The sequence below is a fragment of the Entelurus aequoreus genome, linkage group LG06, assembly GCF_033978785.1.
Source record: "Entelurus aequoreus isolate RoL-2023_Sb linkage group LG06, RoL_Eaeq_v1.1, whole genome shotgun sequence".
NCBI classification, from domain to species: domain Eukaryota; kingdom Metazoa; phylum Chordata; class Actinopteri; order Syngnathiformes; family Syngnathidae; genus Entelurus; species Entelurus aequoreus.
Genome location: NC_084736.1, coordinates 21,708,658 through 21,730,659, shown reverse-complemented (window position 1 = coordinate 21,730,659; position 22,002 = coordinate 21,708,658). Strand labels below are relative to the sequence as shown.

The 22,002-nt window shown below is 38.2% G+C and overlaps 1 protein-coding gene across 1 annotated transcript in view; it reads right to left on the bottom strand.

Moving 5' to 3' along the window:
• Positions 1–22,002, bottom strand: part of syt3 (synaptotagmin III) — a 101,729-nt gene that overhangs the window by 2,125 nt on the left and 77,602 nt on the right. The window contains exons 9-12 of the mRNA XM_062050249.1: positions 16,318–16,438; positions 11,842–12,013; positions 6,657–6,786; positions 2,122–2,215 (exon numbers count right to left, since the gene is read on the bottom strand). Coding sequence (XP_061906233.1) covers positions 2,126–2,215; positions 6,657–6,786; positions 11,842–12,013; positions 16,318–16,438 — 513 coding nt within the window. The 3' untranslated portion in view covers positions 2,122–2,125. The remainder of the gene's footprint in view (positions 1–2,121; positions 2,216–6,656; positions 6,787–11,841; positions 12,014–16,317; positions 16,439–22,002) is intronic.

Sequence of the window (22,002 nt, the reverse complement as noted above, 5' to 3'; positions counted from 1 at the left end):
ACTGAATTTTTTGTGTTTGCCATATAAAAAAAAGTTTTCTAAGAAAAGAAGGGCATAAAAACACAAAAACATAAATAATACAATAAAAACGTATATCTGAAGGAAATATCTGAAGTAGATCTAGAGACTTAAGTGTTGAAAGTAACAAAAAACAATAGTGTGACTTGTTTTTAACACTTATGACTGGGACCCTTTTGGATCACCCAGAATTTTACTGGGATTTTTTTCTTTAAAAGTTTCAGTGCTCCAAAAAAAAAGAATTGAAATCAATGGTGGTAAAAAATTATTGACCTATTTAAGGCTCCAATTACCTCATATTAAATATTCCACTTTAAAATATGTTTGGGGGAAAATACTGATTTTTTTGTGTTTGCCATAAAAAAAAGAAAGTTTTCTTTGTAAAGAAGGGCATAAAAACATAAATAATATAATAAAAACGTATATCTGACAGATATATCTGAAGTAAATCTAGAGAATTAAGCGTTGAAAGTAATACAAAAAAATAGTGTGAATTGTTTTTAACACTTTTATGAGTGGGACCCTTTTGGATCCCCCAGAATTTTAGTGGGATTTTTTTCTTTAAAAGTTTCTGTGCTCAAAAAAAAAAAAAAAAGAATTAAAATCAACAGCATTAAACATTTTGACCTATTTAAGGCTCCAATTACCTAATATCAAATATTCCACTTTAAAATATTTTTGGGACAAAATATTGCATATTTTGTGTTTGCCATATAAAAAAGAAAGTTTTCTTTGTAAAGAAGGGCATAAAAACACAAACATAAAAATAATATAATAAAAACGTATATCTGGCAGATATATCTGAAGTACATCTAGAGACTAAAGTAATAAAAAAAAAACAGTGTGACTTATTTTTAACACTTTTATGAGTGGGACCATTTTGGATCCCCCAGAATTTTAGTGGGATATTTTTCTTTAAAAGTTTAAGTGCTCAAAAAAATAAAATAAAATAAAATAAAATCAATGGTGTTAAAAATTATTGACCTATTTAAGGCTCCAATTACCTCATATCAAATATTCCACTTTAAAATATTTTGGGGAGAAAATATTGCATATTTTGTGTTTGCCATATAAAAAAGAAAGTTTTTCTTTAACAAAACGAGCGTAGAAAATCAGACAAAAAACATGAAAAAATAATAAAAGCTTATATTGATCTAGAGCACTGATTCTCAAACTGTGGTATTTGTACTACTAGTGGTACGTCGGCTCCATTTAGTGGTCTGTTTTATTTTCCTATATTCAAACACAGTGTTACTGTTCAAACTGTGTGTAATGTTTTAGTGGCCAAAAATATTAAATATACTTGTTAAATAAAACCTTGTGTTTAATAAATACATAGGCCTACTTTGCAGCTGTATTTTAATGTTGGTCATTATGGTGGTACTTGGAAAGCCAAGTTTTTTTTTCTGAGGTGGTACTTAGTTAAAACCGTTTTAGAACCATTCACTGTTGAAAGTAAAAAAATAAAAAATAAAAAGTAACTTATTTTTAACACTTTTATGAATATTGTATCCCCAATAATTTTAGTGGGGTTCTTTTTTTTTTTTTTTAAGTTTTATTATCAAAAAAAAAAAAAAAGGATAAAAACAATGTTTTTATGAATTATTGATGTATTTAAGGCTCCAACTACTTCACATCAATTCCACTTTAAAATATTTTTGGTGAAAATATTGTATACTTTGTGCTTTTGTCATAAAAAAAACAGGATTTTTTTTAACTTTGTATTGATCTGAAGTTAATCTAGAGATGCATCTTTGTAGAAAATAGATGGTTGGATGACTGAGACCCTTACTTAAGGGGAAGATTAAAGGTTAAAAAAAAATCTATATATTGTATTGGTTTTGAAAATGAAAAATATCAAAATGGCCCTCGCATGCTTTGAGTTTTCAGTGAGCAGCCCTCAGTGGAAACAGTTTGGACACCCCTGGCGTAAGGCGTAACGTGGAGATGATACGCATGCGTCCGCACACTCGCTGTTAAAAAAAAATCTGCAGCAGCGCCTTTTGTTGTCACACAGACTTTTGCGCTGGCGACACACAACACAGAAGATCTGGGACAGCACGCCGGCGGATAAAAGGACGGAAAAAAAGATAGAAAACTCACAGCTTTAATCGGAGTGAGGACTGTCCACCACGATGTGCGGCTTGGCGGAAGGGGACGCTTCGCTCTTTGACACAAACGTACCGATTGCTTTTTCCTGCGGAGAGAAAACAGTCATTTCGCTTTAAAGCTTTCTTGAGGTCATGACAGTATTGTCTTCTTAAAGGTTCTCCTCTATTTCTTTTACAGGCTTTTAATAGGACATTGGACCCCTGTGGATAATTATTTGATGCATGTTTATATTGACAAATGTGCCATTTTAGACTGCAATATTGTTCAATTCGTATTACGTATGTCTAGCTTGTGTGCTCAGCTGTTGTGTAGCTGCTAGCTTATAGCCTAGTATGTTTATCTTTCTAAATGACATGACTAAAATAGAAAAAATTATGTGCTTATTGGAGGACATTTAGATGTTAACTGCCTGTCCAGCTTTGCACAAGTAAACACGCTGCAGGACTGCTTGTATCGCACATGATATCACACTCACGTAAACACGCTGCAGGACTGCTTGTATCGCACATAATACCACACACAAGTAAACACGCTGCAGGACTGCTTGTATCGCACATAATACCACACACAAGTGAACACGCTTGCAGGAATGCTTGTATCACACATGATATATAACACAAGTAAACACGCTATAGGACTGCTTGTATCGCACATAATACCCCACACAAGTAAACACGCTGCAGGACTGCTTGTATCGCACATAATACCACACACAAGTAAACAGGCTTGCAGGAATACTTGTATCACACATGATATATAACACAAGTAAACACGCTGTAGGACTGCTTGTATCGCACATAATACCACACACAAGTTAACATGCTGCAGGACTGCTTGTATCGCACATGATATCATACACAAGTAAACACGATGCAGGGCTGCTTGTATTGCACATTATACAACACACAAGTAAACACGCTTGCAGGACTGTTTGTATCGCACATGATATCACACACAAGTAAATACGCTTGCAGGACTGTTTGTATCGCACATGATATCACACACAAGTAAACACGCTACAGGGGGGGGGGATTTTTTTAAATTTTTATTTTCATAAAGAAATACAATCATGTGTGCTTACGGACTGTATCCCTGCAGACTGTATTGATCTATATTGATATATAATGCATATATTGTGTTTTTTATGTTGATTTAATTTTTAAAAAAATAAATCTTTTTTTATATTTCTTGCGCGGCCCAGTACCAATCGGTCCGCAGACCGGTACCTGATTTTGGACCGATAGTCGATATAAATATCAGATCGAGACACCCCTAAATAAAATACTCTATTAATCTCGAATTGACTAAATCTCCATTTTTCTCCTTTTGGCCTAACATTTTATAGTTTTTATGTTATTAATGTTTTATTATTCATAACGAGCGCAATACCATAAAAACTACAATAGACAAAAACGTTTTGCAGCACAAAAGAATGGGGAGATTTTCACAAGGTTGGGGGCGCTGGTTATGGATAACAACACATTGATCTCATACAAATTATAATAGTTGGACAAAAAAAATGCATCACAAACATAGCACAAACATAGCACAAACAAATGTGACACGTTAATAACATAAAAAGTATAAACGATAATAGTAATAGTAAGACAAAAAATATTTGCAGCTAAAAGCAGCATAAATGCAGTAAAAACTAAAAGAACAGGTTTAGAGAGATTTGACACGGTGGAGGATGCTTATGAATAGAGATGTCCGATAATGGCTTTTTTTAACCGATATCCGATATTGTCCAACTCTTAATTACCGATACCGATATCAACTGATACCGATATATACAGTCGTGGAATTAACACATTATTATGCCTAATTTTGTTGTGATGCCCCGCAGGATGCATTAAACAATGTAACAAGGTTTTCCAAAATAAATCAACTCAAGTTATGGAAAAAAATGCCAACATGGCACTGCCATATTTATTATTGAAGTCACAAAGTGCATTATTATTTTTAACATGCCTCAAAACAATAACAGTGCAATACTTTTTCATAACATGGTCACTACTGCCTAGTTTCTCTTTTTATATTCTTATTTTACTGTTATATTTTTATTCTCATTGTTGCTTTTTATTTTTATTCTTATTGTAATATTTTTCTATTCTGTTTCCATTTATACCCCCATTATTTACTTTTAACTTTTTAAATTTGATCTCAATTCTGTACACTGCTGCTGGAATTAAAATTTTCCTGAGGGAACTCTCCTGAAGGAATCCATAAAGTACTATCTATCTATTTAAACAAACAACAGCTTGGAATTTGGGACATGCTCTCCCTGAGAGAGACTATGAGGAGGTTGAGGTCGGTGGCGGTAGCGGGGGGGTTTATATTGTAGCTTCCCGGAAGAGTTACTACTGCAAGCGATTCTGGGTATTTGTTCTGTTGTGTTTATGTTGTGTTACGGTGCGGATGTTCTCCCAAAATGTGTTTGTCATTCTTGTTTGGTGTTGGTTCACAGTGTGGCGCATATTTGTAACAGTGTTAAAGTTGTTTATACGGCCACCCTCAGTGTGACCTGTATGGCTGTTGACCAAGTATGCCTTGCATTAATTCGTGATGAGAACAGCCGGTACATACTATGACTCGGACGGCACGCACGCAAAGGAAATGCCTTTAAGGTTTATTGGCACTCTGTACCTCTCCCTACGTCCGTGTACAAAGCGGCGTTTTAAAACGTCATACATTTTACTTTTAGAAACCGATACCTATGACACTGATACCGATAATTTCCGATATTACATTGTCAAGCATTTATCGGCCGATAATATTGGCAGCCCAATATTATCGGACATCCCTACTTATGAATAATAAAACAATAACAAAAAGTATAAAACGTTAACAAAATTCTAATAGACAAAAAAAAAATTGCAGCACAAATGTAGCACAAACTAATGGGACACATTTGGGGAGATTTTTGACAAAATGGGGTGGGGCTAGTCATAAATAATAAAACAATAACATAAAAAGTATAACATATGAACATAAAATTATAATAGACAAAAAAACTATAATAGACATAAAAGTTTTGCAGCACAAATGAATGGGGAGATTTTGACAAGGTTGGGGGCGCTGGTTATGGATAATAACACATTGATAACATCCATCCATCCATTTTCTACCGCTCGTCCCTTTTGGGGTCGCGGGGGGGGGGGGGGGGGGGGGGGGCGCTGGAGCCTATCTCAGCTGCATTCGGGCGGTAGGCGGGGTACACCCTGGACAAGTCGCCACCTCATCACAGGGCCAACACAGATAGACAGACAACATTCACACTCACATTCACACACTAGGGCCAATTTAGTGTTGCCAATCAACCTATCCCCAGGTGCATGTCTTTGGAAGTGGGAGGAAGCCGGAGTACCCGGAGGGAACCCACGCAGTCACGGGGAGAACATGCAAACTCCACACAGAAAGATCCCGAGCCCGGGATTGAACTCAGGACTACTTAGGACCAGCGTATTGTGAGGCAGATGCACTAACCCCTGTACCAGCGTGCTGCCCTACATTGATAACATCAAAATTATAATAGACAAAACAAACGTGCAGCACAAACCACCACAAAAAAATGTGACACGTTAATAACATAAAAAGTATAAAACAATAATAATAGTTTGCAGCTCAAACCAACACAAATGTAGCACAAACTATTACAACACGTTTGGGGAGTTTTGACAAATACACAAAAAAGTGTTTGCAGCACAAATTAATGGGACAGGTTTGGGGAGATATTGACAAAGTGGGGGGTGGTTAGTTTATGAATCAGAAAACACTAACAACACAAAAAAAATAAAAATAGTCAAAATAAAATTGCAGCACAAACCATCACAAAGCACAAACAAATGGAACAAGTTTGAGGTGGTTTTGACAAAGTAATGAAAATGAAGGCTCTAATTACATGTTAATAACATTAAAAGTATCAAACATTAATAACATAAAAACTACAATCATTAGACAAAAAATGTTTGCTGCCCAAACCAGCACAAACATTTGGGACAAGTTTGGGGGGATTTTGACAGGGGGGCGTGGATGACGTCACGAGTCAGAAAATGTATTTCAGAGTCACTTTAAAACCGTAACGACACAAATAACATTTTTACAGCACCAAAATAGCACAAACAAATGTGCTTATTTCACACCGGTGGAGTGAGTCGACGACTATTTGAAGAAACACGGCAATCGGTCAAGCAGACAAAAGGTTAATGCAAAGAGACTAAAAGGGAGCACGGCACCACCTACAGGAGCGGAGGTGGACATACTTTGGCGAATGATTCACGATGATGTACTGACCAGTGTGACCCACTCACAGGATGTTTAATGCCAGCACAGCAGCTACTGCATTCATGAGAACACAATGTATTTCCTGCAATGCCAATACTTGACAATAACCCAAACCTCCACCTTGACCCTTCTGCCAGCGCACGACTCGGAACATCCTGCAACGTTCTCCACCTCTGCTATGTTGCTGCTCATAAACTGTCATGCATAAACCATCAATTGGAATGTCAAGGTGTACACGTTACCTCGACCAGCTGATGCCAGTGCTCTATTGGCTTGCGTGGATTGGCCAACATAGCGGTCCAGTGCTCCCTCCCTGGACCGTCAGCATCGCTGCCCACGCGGCACATGCCTATCACCTCGTTATGACCGATGCTGAACAGATGAGGGCAGAGAGAGTGTGGAAAAACAGCCAGTGAGAGAGTCATCTATCAACGTTGAACATGAGGGAGAAACTTTCGATCGGGGGTGTCCAAAGTGCGGCCCGGGGGCAGTTTGCAGGCCGCAGGTGATTTTTTTAACGGCCTGCTGCACATTCTAAAAATACAATCAAAAAAGAAACAAACAAAAAAAAACAGTTAAAAATGGAATAAAAGACCAAACAGGTGAAATGTAGCAAGAAAATGTTGCCTCTAATAACAAAAAGCTGCCATGCAGGCTGGTTTTTTTTTGTTTTTGTTTAACTATTTTTGCTCAAAAAATAATAATGCATTAAAATTACTGTTTAGAATTATTTACCTACTTAAGGCTAAAATTACTTTACATCAGATATTCCACTTTGGGGGGAAATTATCGCATATTTTGTGTGTTTGCCATATAAACAAAATTTTCTTTAAAAAAATAGCATAAAACAAACAAAACAAAAAAACATTTAAAAAAAAAAAAGAATACCTATAATCAATATGATCAATATGATTTAGAGAATTAAGTATTAAAAATAACACTTTTATGAGTGGGGCCCAATTGGATCCCTTATAATTTTAGTGGGATTTAAAAAAAAAAAAAAAAACTGCAGTGCTCAAAAAATAGTGAATTAAAATCAAAGTTGTTATGAATTATTGACCCATTTAAGGCTCCAATTACTTCACATCAAATATTCCATTTACAATTTTTTTTGGGGGGGGATAGGGGGTGAATAATACATATTTTATGTTTTTGCGGTAAAAACAGAGGTTAATTTGACAAACAACTTAAAAACAACTTTTAGTGAAGGGATAAAGCTGAAGTTGATCGAGAGGCTAAAGTGTTGAAAGTTTCAAAAAAAAAGGGAAGATTTATTTTTAACATTGTTGAATTCCCTATATGAGGCAGCACGGTGGAAGAGGGGTTAGTGCGTCTGCCTCACAATACGAAGGTCCTGAGTAGTCGTGAGTTCAATCCCGGCCTAGGGATCTTTCTGTGTGGAGTTTGCATGTTCTCCCCGTGACTGCGTGGGTTCCCTCCGGGTACTCCGGCTTCCTCCCACCTCCAAAAACATGCACCTGGGGATAGGTTGATTGGCAACACTAAATTGGCCCTAGTGTGTGAATGTGAGTGTGAATGTTGTCTGTCTATCTGTGTTGGCCCTGCGATGAGATGGCGACTTGTCCAGGTCGTACCCCGCCTTCCGCCCGATTGTAGCTGAGATAGGCCCCAGCGCCCCCCGCGACCCCGAAGGGAATAAGCGGTAGAAAATGGATGGATGGATGGAATTCCCTATATATTTGTGGGATTATAAAAAAAAAAAATCAAAATCAATGTTGTTGTGAATTATTGACTTGTTGGAGACTTTTAATTACTTCACATCAAATATACCCACTTCGACCTTTTTTGGGGAAAAACATGGCATATTTTGTGTCTTTGCCATAAAAACAGAATTTTCTTTGACAAAAAGGGTATAACACGTAAAAAAAAACGTTTTATTATTTATGGACATATAGACCTAGAGTTGATCTAGAGATTTAAGCGTTAAATAATAATGATAAAATATATACACATATATACAATATACAAACACACATATACAGTACAGGCCAAAAGTTTGGACACACCTCATTCAATGGGTTCTTTATTATCATGACTATTTACATTGTAGATTGTCACTGAAGGCATCAAAACTATGAATGAACACATGTGGAGTTATGTATTTAACAAAAAAAAGTGAAATAACTGAAAACATGTTTTATATTCTAGCTTCTTCAAAATAGCCACCCTTTGCTCTAATTACTTTTTCGCACACTCTTGGCATTCTCTCGATGAGCTTCAAGAGGTAGTCACCTGAAATGGTTTTCACTTCAAAGGTGTGCTTGAAGCTCATTGAAAGAATGCCAAGAGTGCGCAAAGCTACTGTATGTATGTATGTATATATATATATAGGTATATATATATATATATATATATAGGTATATATATATAGGTATATATATATATGTATATATAGGTATATATATATATGTATATATAGGTATATATATATATATATATATAGGTATATATATATATATATAGGTATATATATGTATATATATATATACCTGTATGTGTGTGTATATATATATATATACCTGTATGTATATATATATATATATATATACCTGTATGTATATATATATATATATATATATATATATATATATATACATACAGGTATATATATATATATATATATACATACAGGTATATATATATATATACACACACATACAGGTATATATATATATATATATATATATATATATATATATATATATATATATATATATACATATATATATATATATACATATATATATATAAACCTATATATATATACCTATATATATATATACCTATATATATATATATATATATATATATACCTATATATATATATATATATATATATATATATATATATATATATATATATATATATATATATATATATATATATATATATATATATATATATATATATATATATATATATATATATATATATATATATATATATATATATATATATATATATATATATATATATATATATATATATATTTATAGGTATATATGTATGTATATATTTTTTCAATTTTATGACTGAGACCCTTCCGCGTCTCCGGGACCAAACTTTAGGGGAGTGGCGCCCAGTGGAAACATTTTGGACACCCCTGTTTTAAATCTTTAAATGCCAACACACACAAACGCACACATTTACAAACATTGTCAAAAGTATCAATACTTCAATACCAATTTGATACCAATGCAAATACATCGATACCTGATGTTTTTTTCAGTATCGTCAGTACCAAATAGTTACTATACAATGCTTTCTGCTCGACAAGCCATGTCAATTCTTGGCCCGTGATCATTGAGTCTGCGTCAAAAAAGAACAAATGCCGTCTTAAAAACGTAATCCAGTGTTTCCATGTATTAATTTTTGTGGATGTGGCGCTTCCGCTTGGTAACTGTAGGTGTGACGTAACTCCGCTCCACAACACACCTCATAAGTGCCTGTTTTGCCAGAGAATAAGGCGTAGCAGAAATGATCTACTTTGCCGCTATATTTAGCAAGTAGAGGTAAATATTAAAAGTGAAAGAGAGGTGCATCTTACGTCATGTATTCATTGCATAATCAAATACAAGCGGTCACAAGAGTATTCGTTGCACAAGAGGCAAGTAGATCCGCCACCACAAGCCCAGGGAGTGTGCATTACCAACCTTTATCAGTCTCATAAGTGCTAAGAGAACACAGCTTAGACACACACTTGTGTTGTTTGGCAACACTTTGAACACTACTGCTTTACTTCTTTCACTTTTGGGACATTTGCTCAATGCACCTCTGTTTTATGGCACATTGGAGAAATAAAATAAATAAAAGTGTACAAACAGAGTAAGAATACATAAAATAATGAGAAAAGACTGACAAGAAATAGAAACAAAACTAATATTTATCTTCAAATATATGTTTTAGCCTTATTATTAGCCTATTTAATTAGAAATGACTTGATGATGTCACACTACCACAACATTGAAAGAATAATATTGTTTTATACACTTGAAGGCTCCACTCGACGGATGTTCCTTTTAGAATATAAAATAGTTGACTATTGTTATTTTTGATCATATTTATAAGCACTGTACTGTTTTTAATATACTGCAAGGTTATAAAACCCTACTGTTCTTTTTTCAATGTCTACAGTAGTTACCCCTTGGCAGATCATACTAATATTTAAATTATGTTATTGCACACGGACCTTAAACACTTTTCAATAAAGTAGCACATTTAAAAGTACAAGGGTTCAGTTTTTGTTTTTGTTTTTATCGTGCTATCGAATAAGTAATGACAATCGTGGAAATTCATAGTTATCAATATCAATTACTGAAAAGCCTGTATCGTGACAACGCTAACACACACATACCTGATAAACAAACACTAGAACCACCTCCTAATTAGCATAAATCAGGGGTGTCCAAAGTGCGGCCCGGGGGCCATTTGTGGCCCGCACCTAATTGTTTACCGACCCGCCACACATTCTGGAAATGCTATTGCAGAAATAAAAAAAACATTAAAACAAGTGGAATGAGGTGAAATCTAACTAGAAAAAGTTGCAATGTTGACACAAAGCTGCCATGCAGGCTGTTTTTTTTCCTTTTGTCTATCTTTATTTTTCTTTTTTTTGCCATTGCTCAAAAAAAAAGAAAGAAATCAATGTTATAATGAATTATTGACCTATTCAAGGCTCCAATTATTTCTAATATTTCGCTTTAAATTGTTTTATGTGTAAAATATTGCATATATGTTGTGTGGTTGCCATACAAAAACATCAACGCTTTATTTGACAAAAAAACAAACAAAATAATAGTTCAAACGTAAAATTGACCGTTATATCTGAAGTTGATCTCGTAACTTAAGTGTTGAAAGTTTAAAAAAAAAAAATAATAAAAATGTATCACTTTGAGCGTGGCACCTTTTGGATCCCAAATATATTTAATGGGATTTTATTTATCTTTTCACTGTGATTACTCAACAATAATAATGAATTAAAATCAGTGGTGTCCTTCACATCAAACATTGCTTTCTGAATGTTTTGGGCAGTGGGGGAAATACTGCATATTTCAGTTTTATTATAAAAAACTAAGTTGTCTTTGACAGAAAAGGCATACAACCTTTTTGGGTTTTTTTAAACTTTATGTCAACCTGAAGTTGATATACTGTAGAGATTTACTGTAAGCGTTAAATAAATAAATACAAATTATAATTTGACTTGTTTTTAACATTTTAATGACTTAGACCCTTTATGGTCCCCGGGAGCCCTAAAGGTAAAAAACAAACAAAATCCATATATTTTGTTATGGTTTGAAAATGAAAAATATAAAAATGGCCCTCTCATGCCTTAATTTTTCCGTGTGCGGCCCTCAGTGGAAAAAGTTTGGACACCCCTGGCATAAATCAATGTCAATCCCCCTCACCAGTCGTAGTCCATGACGGCGATGATGATGGACACGCTCTCTATGTTCTCGTTGGGAATGTCAAAGACCAGCGCCTCGTTGTAGGTGGGATTCAGCGTGTTCTTCTTGATGGACGTCTTCCTCTTCTTCAGCCGGCGCCCGTCGCAGATCAGGGAGGCCTTCACGTAGGGGTCTAAGACAGACAGACAGACAGACAGCGAGACACGTTCCAGGAGGTTCTAGTCTGCAACGCTTCAGTGGTAGCGAGCGTCGAGGATAAAAGCAGAAGGTGGAATCGCTTTGTTTTGCATCCAGCCACGGGAAATGCACACCCGCCCACGCCTCCATCTTTTCTCTCTGTTCCTCAAGCGTCTGTCTCGCACTGTCGGGATCACGCCGGCGATAACTCACGCAGTTATTATCTCGTCTATTCCGAGAGGGCAACGCCGCCACCGCCACCGCTGCCGCTCCGCGAGGGAGCAGTAATCAAACAGTCATGCCTCAAAGGTGTCGCTTTTGTTTGCTGAACAAGCCTTAAAGTTCATGTTGGTTTGTAGGAGTAAAAATAGATGCAAACTCCTGTCTCTTATATTGAAAGGGCACTCATGGGACTTTATCCTGGACTCTAGAGTCTATTTGGTTCCAAAGTAAAAACCATCACAGCATCATCAGTCTTTTACCTAAGAAACCAGTCAGGTCTAGTTTAGTCCTTCTTCCTAGGAACTGGTTTGTATAAGTCAATTACCCAGTGTGGGTTAGCCTCTTATGGAAGGACTGCACAATTCCATCAAATTCCTTTACCAGAGAAACCATTAAAGGCCTACTGAAAGCCACTACTACCGACCACGCAGTCTGATAGTTTATATATCAATGATGAAATCTTAACATTGCAACACATGCCAATACGGCCGGGTTAACTTATAAAGTGCAATTTTAAATGTCCCGCTAAACTTCCGGTTGAAAACGTCTATGTATGATGACGTATGCGCGTGACGTCAATGGTTGAAACGGAAGTATTGGGACACATTGTATCCAATACAAAAAGCTCTGTTTTCATCGCCAAATTCCACAGTATTCTGGACATCTGTGTTGGTGAATCTTTTGCAATTTGTTTAATGAACAATGAAGACTGCAAAGAAGAAAGCTGTAGGTGGGATCTGTGTATTAGCGGCTGGCTGCAGCAACACAACCAGGAGGACTTTGAGGTGGATAGCAGACGCGCTATCCGACGCTAGCCGCCGACCGCATCGATGATCGGGTGAAGTCCTCCGTCGCTCTGTCGATCGCTGGAACGCAGGTGAGCACGGGTGTTGATGAGCAGATGAGGGCTGGCTGGCGTAGGTGGATAGCTAATGTTTTTAGCATAGCTCTGTGAGGTCCCGTAGCTAAGTTAGCTTCAATGGCGTCGTTAGCAACAGCATTGTTAAGCTTCGCCAGGCTGGAAAGAATTAACCGTGTAGTTACAGGTCCATGGTTTAATAGTATTGTTGATTTTCTGTCTATCCTTCCAGTCAGGGGTTTATTTCTTTTGTTTCTATCTGCAGTTAAGCCCGATGCTATCACGTTAGCTTCGTAGCTAAAGTGCTTCGCCGATGTATTGTCGTGGAGATAAAAGTCACTGTGAATGTCCATTTCGCGTTCTCGACTCTCATTTTCAAGAGGATATAGTATCCGAGGTGGTTTAAAATACAAATCCGTGATCCACAATAGAAAAAGGAGAAAGTGTGGAATCCAATGAACCTTTGTACCTAAGTTACGGTCAGAGCGAAAAAAGATATGTCCTGCACTGCACTCTAGTCCTTCACTCTCACGTTCCTCATCCACGAATCTTTCATCCTCGCTCAAATTAATGGGGTAATCGTCGCTTTTTCGGGCCGAATCGCTCTCGCTGCTGGTGTAAACAATGGGGAAATGTGAGGAGCCATTCAACCTGTGACGTCACGCTACTTCTGGTACAGGCAAGGCTTTTTTATCAGCGACCAAAACTTTATCGTCGATGTTCTCTACTAAATCCTTTCAGCAAAAATATGGCAATATCGCGAAATGATCAAGTATGACACATAGAATGGATCTGCTATCCCCGTTTAAATAAACAAAATTCATTTCAGTAGGCCTTTAAGGTCCTAGTTGGTGATTTACCTCCGAAACCAACCAAGTACCTGTGACTTTTTAACTAGAGAATCTGCTGCACAAGTCCATGTGCCTGTAGAAAACCTTTACAGTAGACCCTGGGAAGTCGGTTGCCAGAGAAACCAGTCAGGTCCAGCTCAATCCTTCACCTGAGGAACTAGTCCACTAAACTTCTTTACACTCTGTAAAAAAAACAGCCAGAACCAGCTTAGTCGTTCCCCAAAGAAACCGGTCAGATATGGGTTAGTCTTTTCACAAAGAAAACTGCTCAAGTCCACTTGGGTCCTTAACCTGAGAAAGCATTGAGGACCTGGCAAGTCTTCTATGTGAGAAAACAGTACTCATGAGTTCTTTGCATTGGAAGTCATTCAGGTCTAAGTTTGTTTTTCATCCTAAGAGTCCGCGCCAGTCCGTTACCTTAGAAACAAGTCTGGTATAGGTAATCCTTCATGCCACCTACCAGACAGGTTACCTTTAGGCTTTAGCTTAGAAACCAACACATTTAGGTTTGTCCTTTATCTGAGAACACACATTAGTGATTGTAGGTGTGAAGCCAGTCAGTTCAACTTTGTCCCCTTGTAAGACTCAGTTACTCCTTTATCTGGAAACCTTGTCAGGTCAACGTTAGCCCTTGTAAGTCTTAATTAGTCATTTACCTGAGAAGACATGATAGCCCTTGTAAGTCTTTGTTAGTCCTTTACCTGAGAAGACATGTTAACCCCCATGTTATCCCCTGTAAGTCTTTGTTAGTCCTTCACCTGAGAACCCAGTAAGGTCAACATTAGTCCTTGTAAGTCTTCGTAAGTCATTTATCTGAGAAGACACGTTAGCCTCATGTTAGCTCTTGTAAGTATTTGTTAGTCCTTTACCTGTGAACCCAGTCAGTTCAACTTTGTCCCTTGTAAGTTTTCATTAGTCCTATACATGAGAACCTAGTCAGTTCAACGTTAGCCTATGTAAGTCTTTGTTAGTCCTTTACCTGTGAACCCAGTCAGTTCAACTTTGTACCTTGTAAGATTTTGTTAGTATTTTACCTGAGAACCCAGTCAGGTCAACTTTTTGTTAGTCCTTTACCTGAGAACTCAATCAGGTCAGATTAGCACTTATAAATTGTCATTAGTCATTTATCTGAGAAGACATGTTAGCCCCATGTTAGGCCTTGTAAGTCTTTGTTAGTTATTTACCTGAGAACCCAGTCAGGTCAACGTTAGCACTTGTAAATTGTCATTAGTCATTTATCTGAGAAGACATGTTAGTGAAGTGAAGTGAGTTACATTTATATAGCGCTTTTTCTCAAGTGACTCAAAGCGCTTTACATTGTGAAACCCAATATCTAAATTACATTTAAACCAGTGTGGGTGGCACTGGGAGCAGGTGGGTAAAGTGTCTTGCCCAAGGACACAACGGCAGTGACTAGGATGGCGGAAGCGGGGATCGAACCTGCAACCCTCAAGTTGCTGGCACGGCTGCTCTACCAACCGAGCTATACCGCCCCTGTAAGTATTTGTTAGTCCTTTAGTTGTGAATCCAGTCAGTTCAACTGTGTCCCTTGTAAGTCTTTGTTAGTCATTTACCTGATCTGACATGTTAGCCCATGTAAATCTTGGTTAGTCCTTTACCTGAGAACCCTGCGGTCATATCAACGTTAGCCTTTGTAAGACTTCATTAGTCATTTACTTGAGGAAACATGTTAGCCCTTGTAAGTCTTTGTTAGTCCCTTACCTGAGAACCCAGTCAGGTCAACGTTAGCCCTTGTACGTCTTGGTTAGTCCTTTACCTGAGAACCCTGCAGTCAGGTCAATGTTAGCCCTTGTAAGTCTTTGTTAGTCCCTTACCTGAGAACCCAGTCAGGTCAACGTTAGCCCTTGTAAATCTTGGTTAGTCCTTTACCTGAGAACCCTGCGGTCATGTCAACATTAGCCTTTGTAAGACTTCATTAGTCATTTACTTGAGGAAACATGTTAGCCCTTGTAAGTCTTTGTCAGTCCCTTACCTGAGAACCCAGTCAGGTCAACGTTAGCCCTTGTAAATTTTGGTTAGTCCATTACCTGAGAACCCTGCGGTTATGTCAACGTTAGCCTTTGTAAGACTTTATTAGTCATTTACTTGAGGAAACATGTTAGCCCTTGTACGTCTTGGTTAGTCCTTTACCTGAAAACCCTGCAGTCAGGTCAACGTTAGCCCTTGTAAATCTTTGTTAGTCCCTTACCTGAGAACCCAGTCAGGTCAACGTTAGCCCTTGTAAATCTTGTTTAGTCCTTTACCTGAGAACCCTGCGGTCATGTCAACATTAGCCTTTGTAAGACTTCATTAGTCATTTACTTGAGGAAACATGTTAGCCCTTGTACGTCTTGGTTAGTCCTTTACCTGAGAACCCAGTTAGGTCCATGGCTTTCAGGTTGGTGGCCTTGATGACGGTGGCTGTGAGTCTTCCGGCGGTTGGCAGGTAGCAGAGAGAGAAGTTGAGCTCCCCGAGGTCTGCTTTCTCCTGTGGGCGAGCAGACAGAAACACAGACTTTTAACACGCGAAGTCCCAGAGAAGGGTCAATTGACATTTTTACCTAGAAAACACACAAGAGGGTCATTTGACCCCTAGTCCCCCCTGTGGACACTCCTTTTGTTATGAAAATGTGGCTGTTAGTGGCACACGGCAGGGGGCCACTTGAGCCTGTGTGGGGGAGGGGACCTTACAGCTCAAGCTTTAGTTCTGAGGTAGGTTGTGTGTGTTTTTGCAAGGATCAACAGAATGAAGGGATCAACACTCTGACATTTATTGTTAAAAAAAATACAAAACAAAACATATTTACAAAGAATGAAAAAGCAACTGTTTTCCCAGTTTTGGTGTGGAGGGTTGTTGCAGAAGCAATTGTTATTTTTGTGTGCCAAAAATAGTTTAAAAAAAAAAATTTACAAAGAAAAAAGCATATTTACAAAGAATGAAAAACCATGTCCATGTAAACGTGACTGACATACATTTGAGCAGTCACTCACAATCCTGGCACTGCCATTGCTCCTTTCGGCATTTCCCACATGTATAATTTTTCTGTCTACCTAGACAAACTGCCCCTAACAGCCTCATTACCATAACAAAATGAGTGATTAGTGTATTCGGGAAAAGCGTCGGGCCAAATGACCCCTCTCTGGGTCTTCTAGGTAGACAGAAAAATGCTGGGACTTCTAGTGTTAAAAGGGTTCAGGTGAAAACCAGAAAAGAACAACACGTGCAGCAGCAGGCGTGGAGGAGGTAGCGGGGTTTCGTGTTAAGGGGGGTGTAATGTGTCATGTGTTTGGACAGAAGGGACGTCAGTGTAAATAAATCATGTGCCAATCTGTCACCCCGCCCCCCAGGCGAGGAAAGCGGTAAGCAGAGGCAACGACTCTTCCGTTTTTTTTCATCCCTCTCCTCGCCGCCATAATGACACGCAAGCTATTCAGGTCACAAGGCGGCCTGATGGCCCCTCGGCGGCCTTGGCGATCAATACTTCCTTCAAGTGGCTTCGAAGTTATTTTATAAATCAGACTTGTTTCGCAAATCAAATTTGTTTCGCATGCCTACTATGAATATTTCATATCAATCTACTTCCTGCTCGTCTTAATGCACTCATTTCCTCTTCACCTGCATCCTGGAGTTCATTTAGCACATTCACTAATCAGACGCATCGAAAGGTGCACAATGTTCTCGTTTTACGCTGCCTTCATCGCTTTGAAAGGAGCTCGTCAACAAGTCACCGAGCCCTGATGGCATAACGCTATTTAATAACAAATAGTGGGAACGTTTTTAATTACCAAACAGACCTAAAAGAATGATGAACTGTTAACGTGTGGGCAATTTGGGCAATTTGACGTGTCAGCATTCTGTGAAATAAACGCTCCAGCTGTAAAGGCCTACTGAAATGAGATTTTCTTATTTAAATGGGGATAGCAGGTCCATTCTATGTGTCATACTTGATCATTTCGCGATATTGCCATATTTTTGCTGAAAGGATTTAGTAGAGAACATCGACGATAAAGTTCGCAACTTTTGGTCGCTGATATAAAAAGTGAAGTGAAGTGAATTACATTTATATAGCGCTTTTTCTCAAGTGACTCAAAGCGCTTTACATAGTGAAACCCAATATCTAAGTTACATTCAAACCAGTGTGGGTGGCACTGGGAGCAGGTGGGTAAAGTGTCTTGCCCAGGGACACAACGGCAGTGACTAGGATGGCGGAAGCGGGGATCGAACCTGCAACCCTCAAGTTGCTGGCACGGCCGCTCTACCAACCGAGCTATACCGCCCAAAAGCCTTGCCTGTACCGGAAGTAGCGTGACGTCACAGGTTGTGGAGCTCCTCACATCTGCACATTGTTTACAATTATGGCCACCAGCAGCGAGAGCGATTCGGACCGAGAAAGCGAAGATTACCCCATTAATTTGAGCGAGGATGAAAGATTTGTGGATGAGGAAAGTGAGAGTGAAGGATTAGAGGGCAGTGGCAGCGATTCAGATAGGGAAGATGCTGTGAGAGGCGGGTGGGACCTGATATTCAGCTGGGAATGACTAAAACAGTAAATAAACATGAGACGTATACGTATATACTCTATTAGCCACAACACAACCAGGCTTATATTTAATATGCCACATAACAAACACCTCCCCCCTCCCGTCCATACAACCCGCCAATACAAATCAAACACCCGCACAACACACTCAATCCCACAGCCCAAAGTACCATTCACTTCCGCAAAGTTCATACAGCACATATATTTCCCCAAAGTCACGTACGTGACATGCACATAGCGGAACGCACGTACGGGCAAGCGATCAAATGTTTGGAAGCCGCAGCTGCGTACTCACGGTAGCGCGTATTCAACTCAAAGTCATCCTAGTAAGAGTCTCTGTTGTCCCAGTTCTCTACGTGTTTGTGTTGCTGCAGCCGGCCGCTAATACACCGCTTCCCACCTACAGCTTGCTTCTTTGCTGTCTTCATTGTTCATGAAACAAATTGCAAAAGATTCACCAACACAGATGTCCAGAATACTGTGGAATTTTGCGATGAAAACAGACGACTCAATAGCTGGCCACAATAGTGTCCCAAAATGTCCGCTACAATCCGTGACGTCACGCGCAAACGTCATCATACCGAGACGTTTTCAGCAGGATATTTCGCGGGAAATTTAAAATTGCACTTTACTAATCTAACCCGGCCGTATTGGCATGTGTTGCAATGTTAAGATTTCATCATTGATGTATAAACTATCAGACTGCGTGGTCGGTAGTAGTGGCTTTCAGTAGGCCTTTAAAGTAGTCCAGATCCACTTTTACAGTGGAACCTCGATTTATGAACCTCTCTTTGTGCAAACATTTCGATGCACAAACTTTTAGATGGAGCCAAATATGTCGCCGTGTGCTAACCATGTCTCTGTGTACGAACGCTTCATCCATTCATTCATTTTGCGTCACGCCTGCAGGCAAAAAGCAGGGCGCAGCATTTTTGTGAAAGTCCCTTGCTGCCCAGTACACTACTAGTCACTTGCTGCCCAGTACACTACTAGTCACTTCTCAGCGCTTCAGCGTGTGTGCGTTTTCTGTGGGTTTTTTTCGCCTTTTGACAAGTCCATTTTGCTTACTCAATATGACTCCTAAAAAGACAACAGACCATGAAGGAATCGCTGTGGAGTTAAAGTACTAGTAGATTGAAAAAACAAGTTGCCTCTATATTGAAGCTACTATCATTTATATCTGATTTATGACTCCGAACGACCTCCAAAGTTTGCGAGTAAATAGCTATGATCAAAATATTATCAATCTCAAGGAGATTCCCGAGACATTTTGAGAGATAATGCGCTAGCCAGTCATGTGATCGCGTGACGTAGAGGTAAGAGCCGCAGATCCCTTCCCCACCAACAACAATGTAAATCATGCAGACTTTGTGAGAGACAACGATTACTTTGGGAAAAATTATGATCCACAAACTTATATTGTTGATCCTGTACATAAGGAGGATGATCTGCTAAACAAATCCAGCTTTAGTAAAACACTATAGCATCATTTAGCAGTATTTCTAAGAGCTAAACACTACAAACATAATAAAACGATCGCTTACTGTACAATGTCTGCTCTAACCTTACACTTTTTTTTATTTTTTATTGAGACAAATAATATTTATGTATTTAATATTTGTTTGCTTACTCTGGTATATTATTTATTTATTATTTATTTGTTCACTGTTCTGTTACAGAGAACAAGGAAATTGGATAAAATTGCTATGGTATGAAAAGGGGTAGGACTAAATAAGCTCTGCTTCTTCCTACTCCTTTTTGGATGTGCTGTAATGAAACGACTGGATATGTGTGATGCATTACATTGTATAGTGTGCATGTTCGAAATAAACTGAAACTGAACTGAACTTCGATTACGACTGATAGGGTGTCCATATCTTCCTGTTTATACGAATAACTAATCATGATGCACACGAAGGGTTAACAATAAAAAGTCTCCCTGCAGACACCGTCTTCGGTTGTGTTTGTCTCCATCTCCGGGTATAAATTGAATGTCACAGATGAACAACTTCTAGATTTATGGCTAAATCCTCTTAATATCCAGATGAGAGGCATGATTTATAATCTAGAATAACTTTGACGGGCCGAGACGCGATGATGAAATGATGCAATGAAACACAATTAAGTCAACTTGTTTTCCCACTCTACTAAAAAAAAACATATGCGAGGAGGACATTAATGGCGCTCACAAGTATGGAAGAATCGATGAAGCAGGCTTTGTACCGCAGCAAGTTTTAATTGTGATGAGACTGGACTTTTCTGGAAAAATATGCCAAAGCAGACTTATTTCACAACGGATGAGAAGCGCTACTTTCGTTCAGCAGCGTCTCTTTCAAGGCACAAACACACGCCCCCTCGACCCTTGTTTTCCCTCTGTCTGCTGCTTCCGTTCTCGTCAGGTCCTCCTTTGCCGATGTTAATGTAAGATGATTTTACTTTTACAAATGTTTATTATTAGGACTGTGAATCTTTGGGCACTACACAATTTGATTCGATTCTTGGGGGTAACTATTCGATTCAGAATCTATACTTTTTAATAACATTTGGTGCCAGTTCTATGATTAACTACATTCCTCCATAAAATAGGTAAACGGCTGTGAGACATTACTTAAAAGAAAGTGGTTTTGTTTAATAAAATTCTACCCAAACATTTAATAAAGTCAAATACAAATAAGGCAACAAAAAAGTATCCAATACTTCGCTTTTGTAAAGTAAATCTGTACAGCACATATGGGCATCTACATCAACAATATGATTTTTGCCTGAGTGGCTGGACAGGTCAGATGAAAAAAAACAAATAAAAACATTTTAATCGATTAAGAATCGTTACAAATAAGAATTTAAAATTCATTTGAAAATCAATATTTTTAACACCCCTATTTACTATTGGAGCAATATGGTTGTTAAAGTTAAGTATTTTTGTGATTTCTGATTGCTTGTGAGCGCGCCAAAGGGACTTCCGTGTGTGTCCGCGTGTTGGAAGAGCAGCGCATACAGGACAGTTTAGCTTGTCCTTGTTGTTGATAGAGATAAAGTTGATCAATCACCTCCTTGTTCTGTTTGTCTGATATACAGTACTGTATAGTACTTTATATTGTGTTCAAAACTTCACTAAAATATGGACTTTTGTCGAAGCTGAAACTCATTATTCATATTTACATTGTTTCCTATGGAGAAATAATCTTCATTATACAAACTTTGATTTACCAGCCATGCTCATGAACCGATTAAGTTTGTGAATCGAGGTTCCACTGTACTTGTATTTTTATTGGCTCAGGCCCCATTAGACGTGAACCCATAAAGAACCGAATCCTATTTGTGCTGCTTCACTTTCAGATATGTAAACAGTAGGCATTGAGCGGTATGCCGTAGTGACGCCTCAGTACAAATCTCGGTTTTAAGATCACGCTTGGATTTGATTTTAGGTACAGGAAAGGAACAAAATGCAGAACAAAAAACAGTTTTAATGATTTTTAAGATCTAACATTAAAAAACTGCACACTGCTGGCAG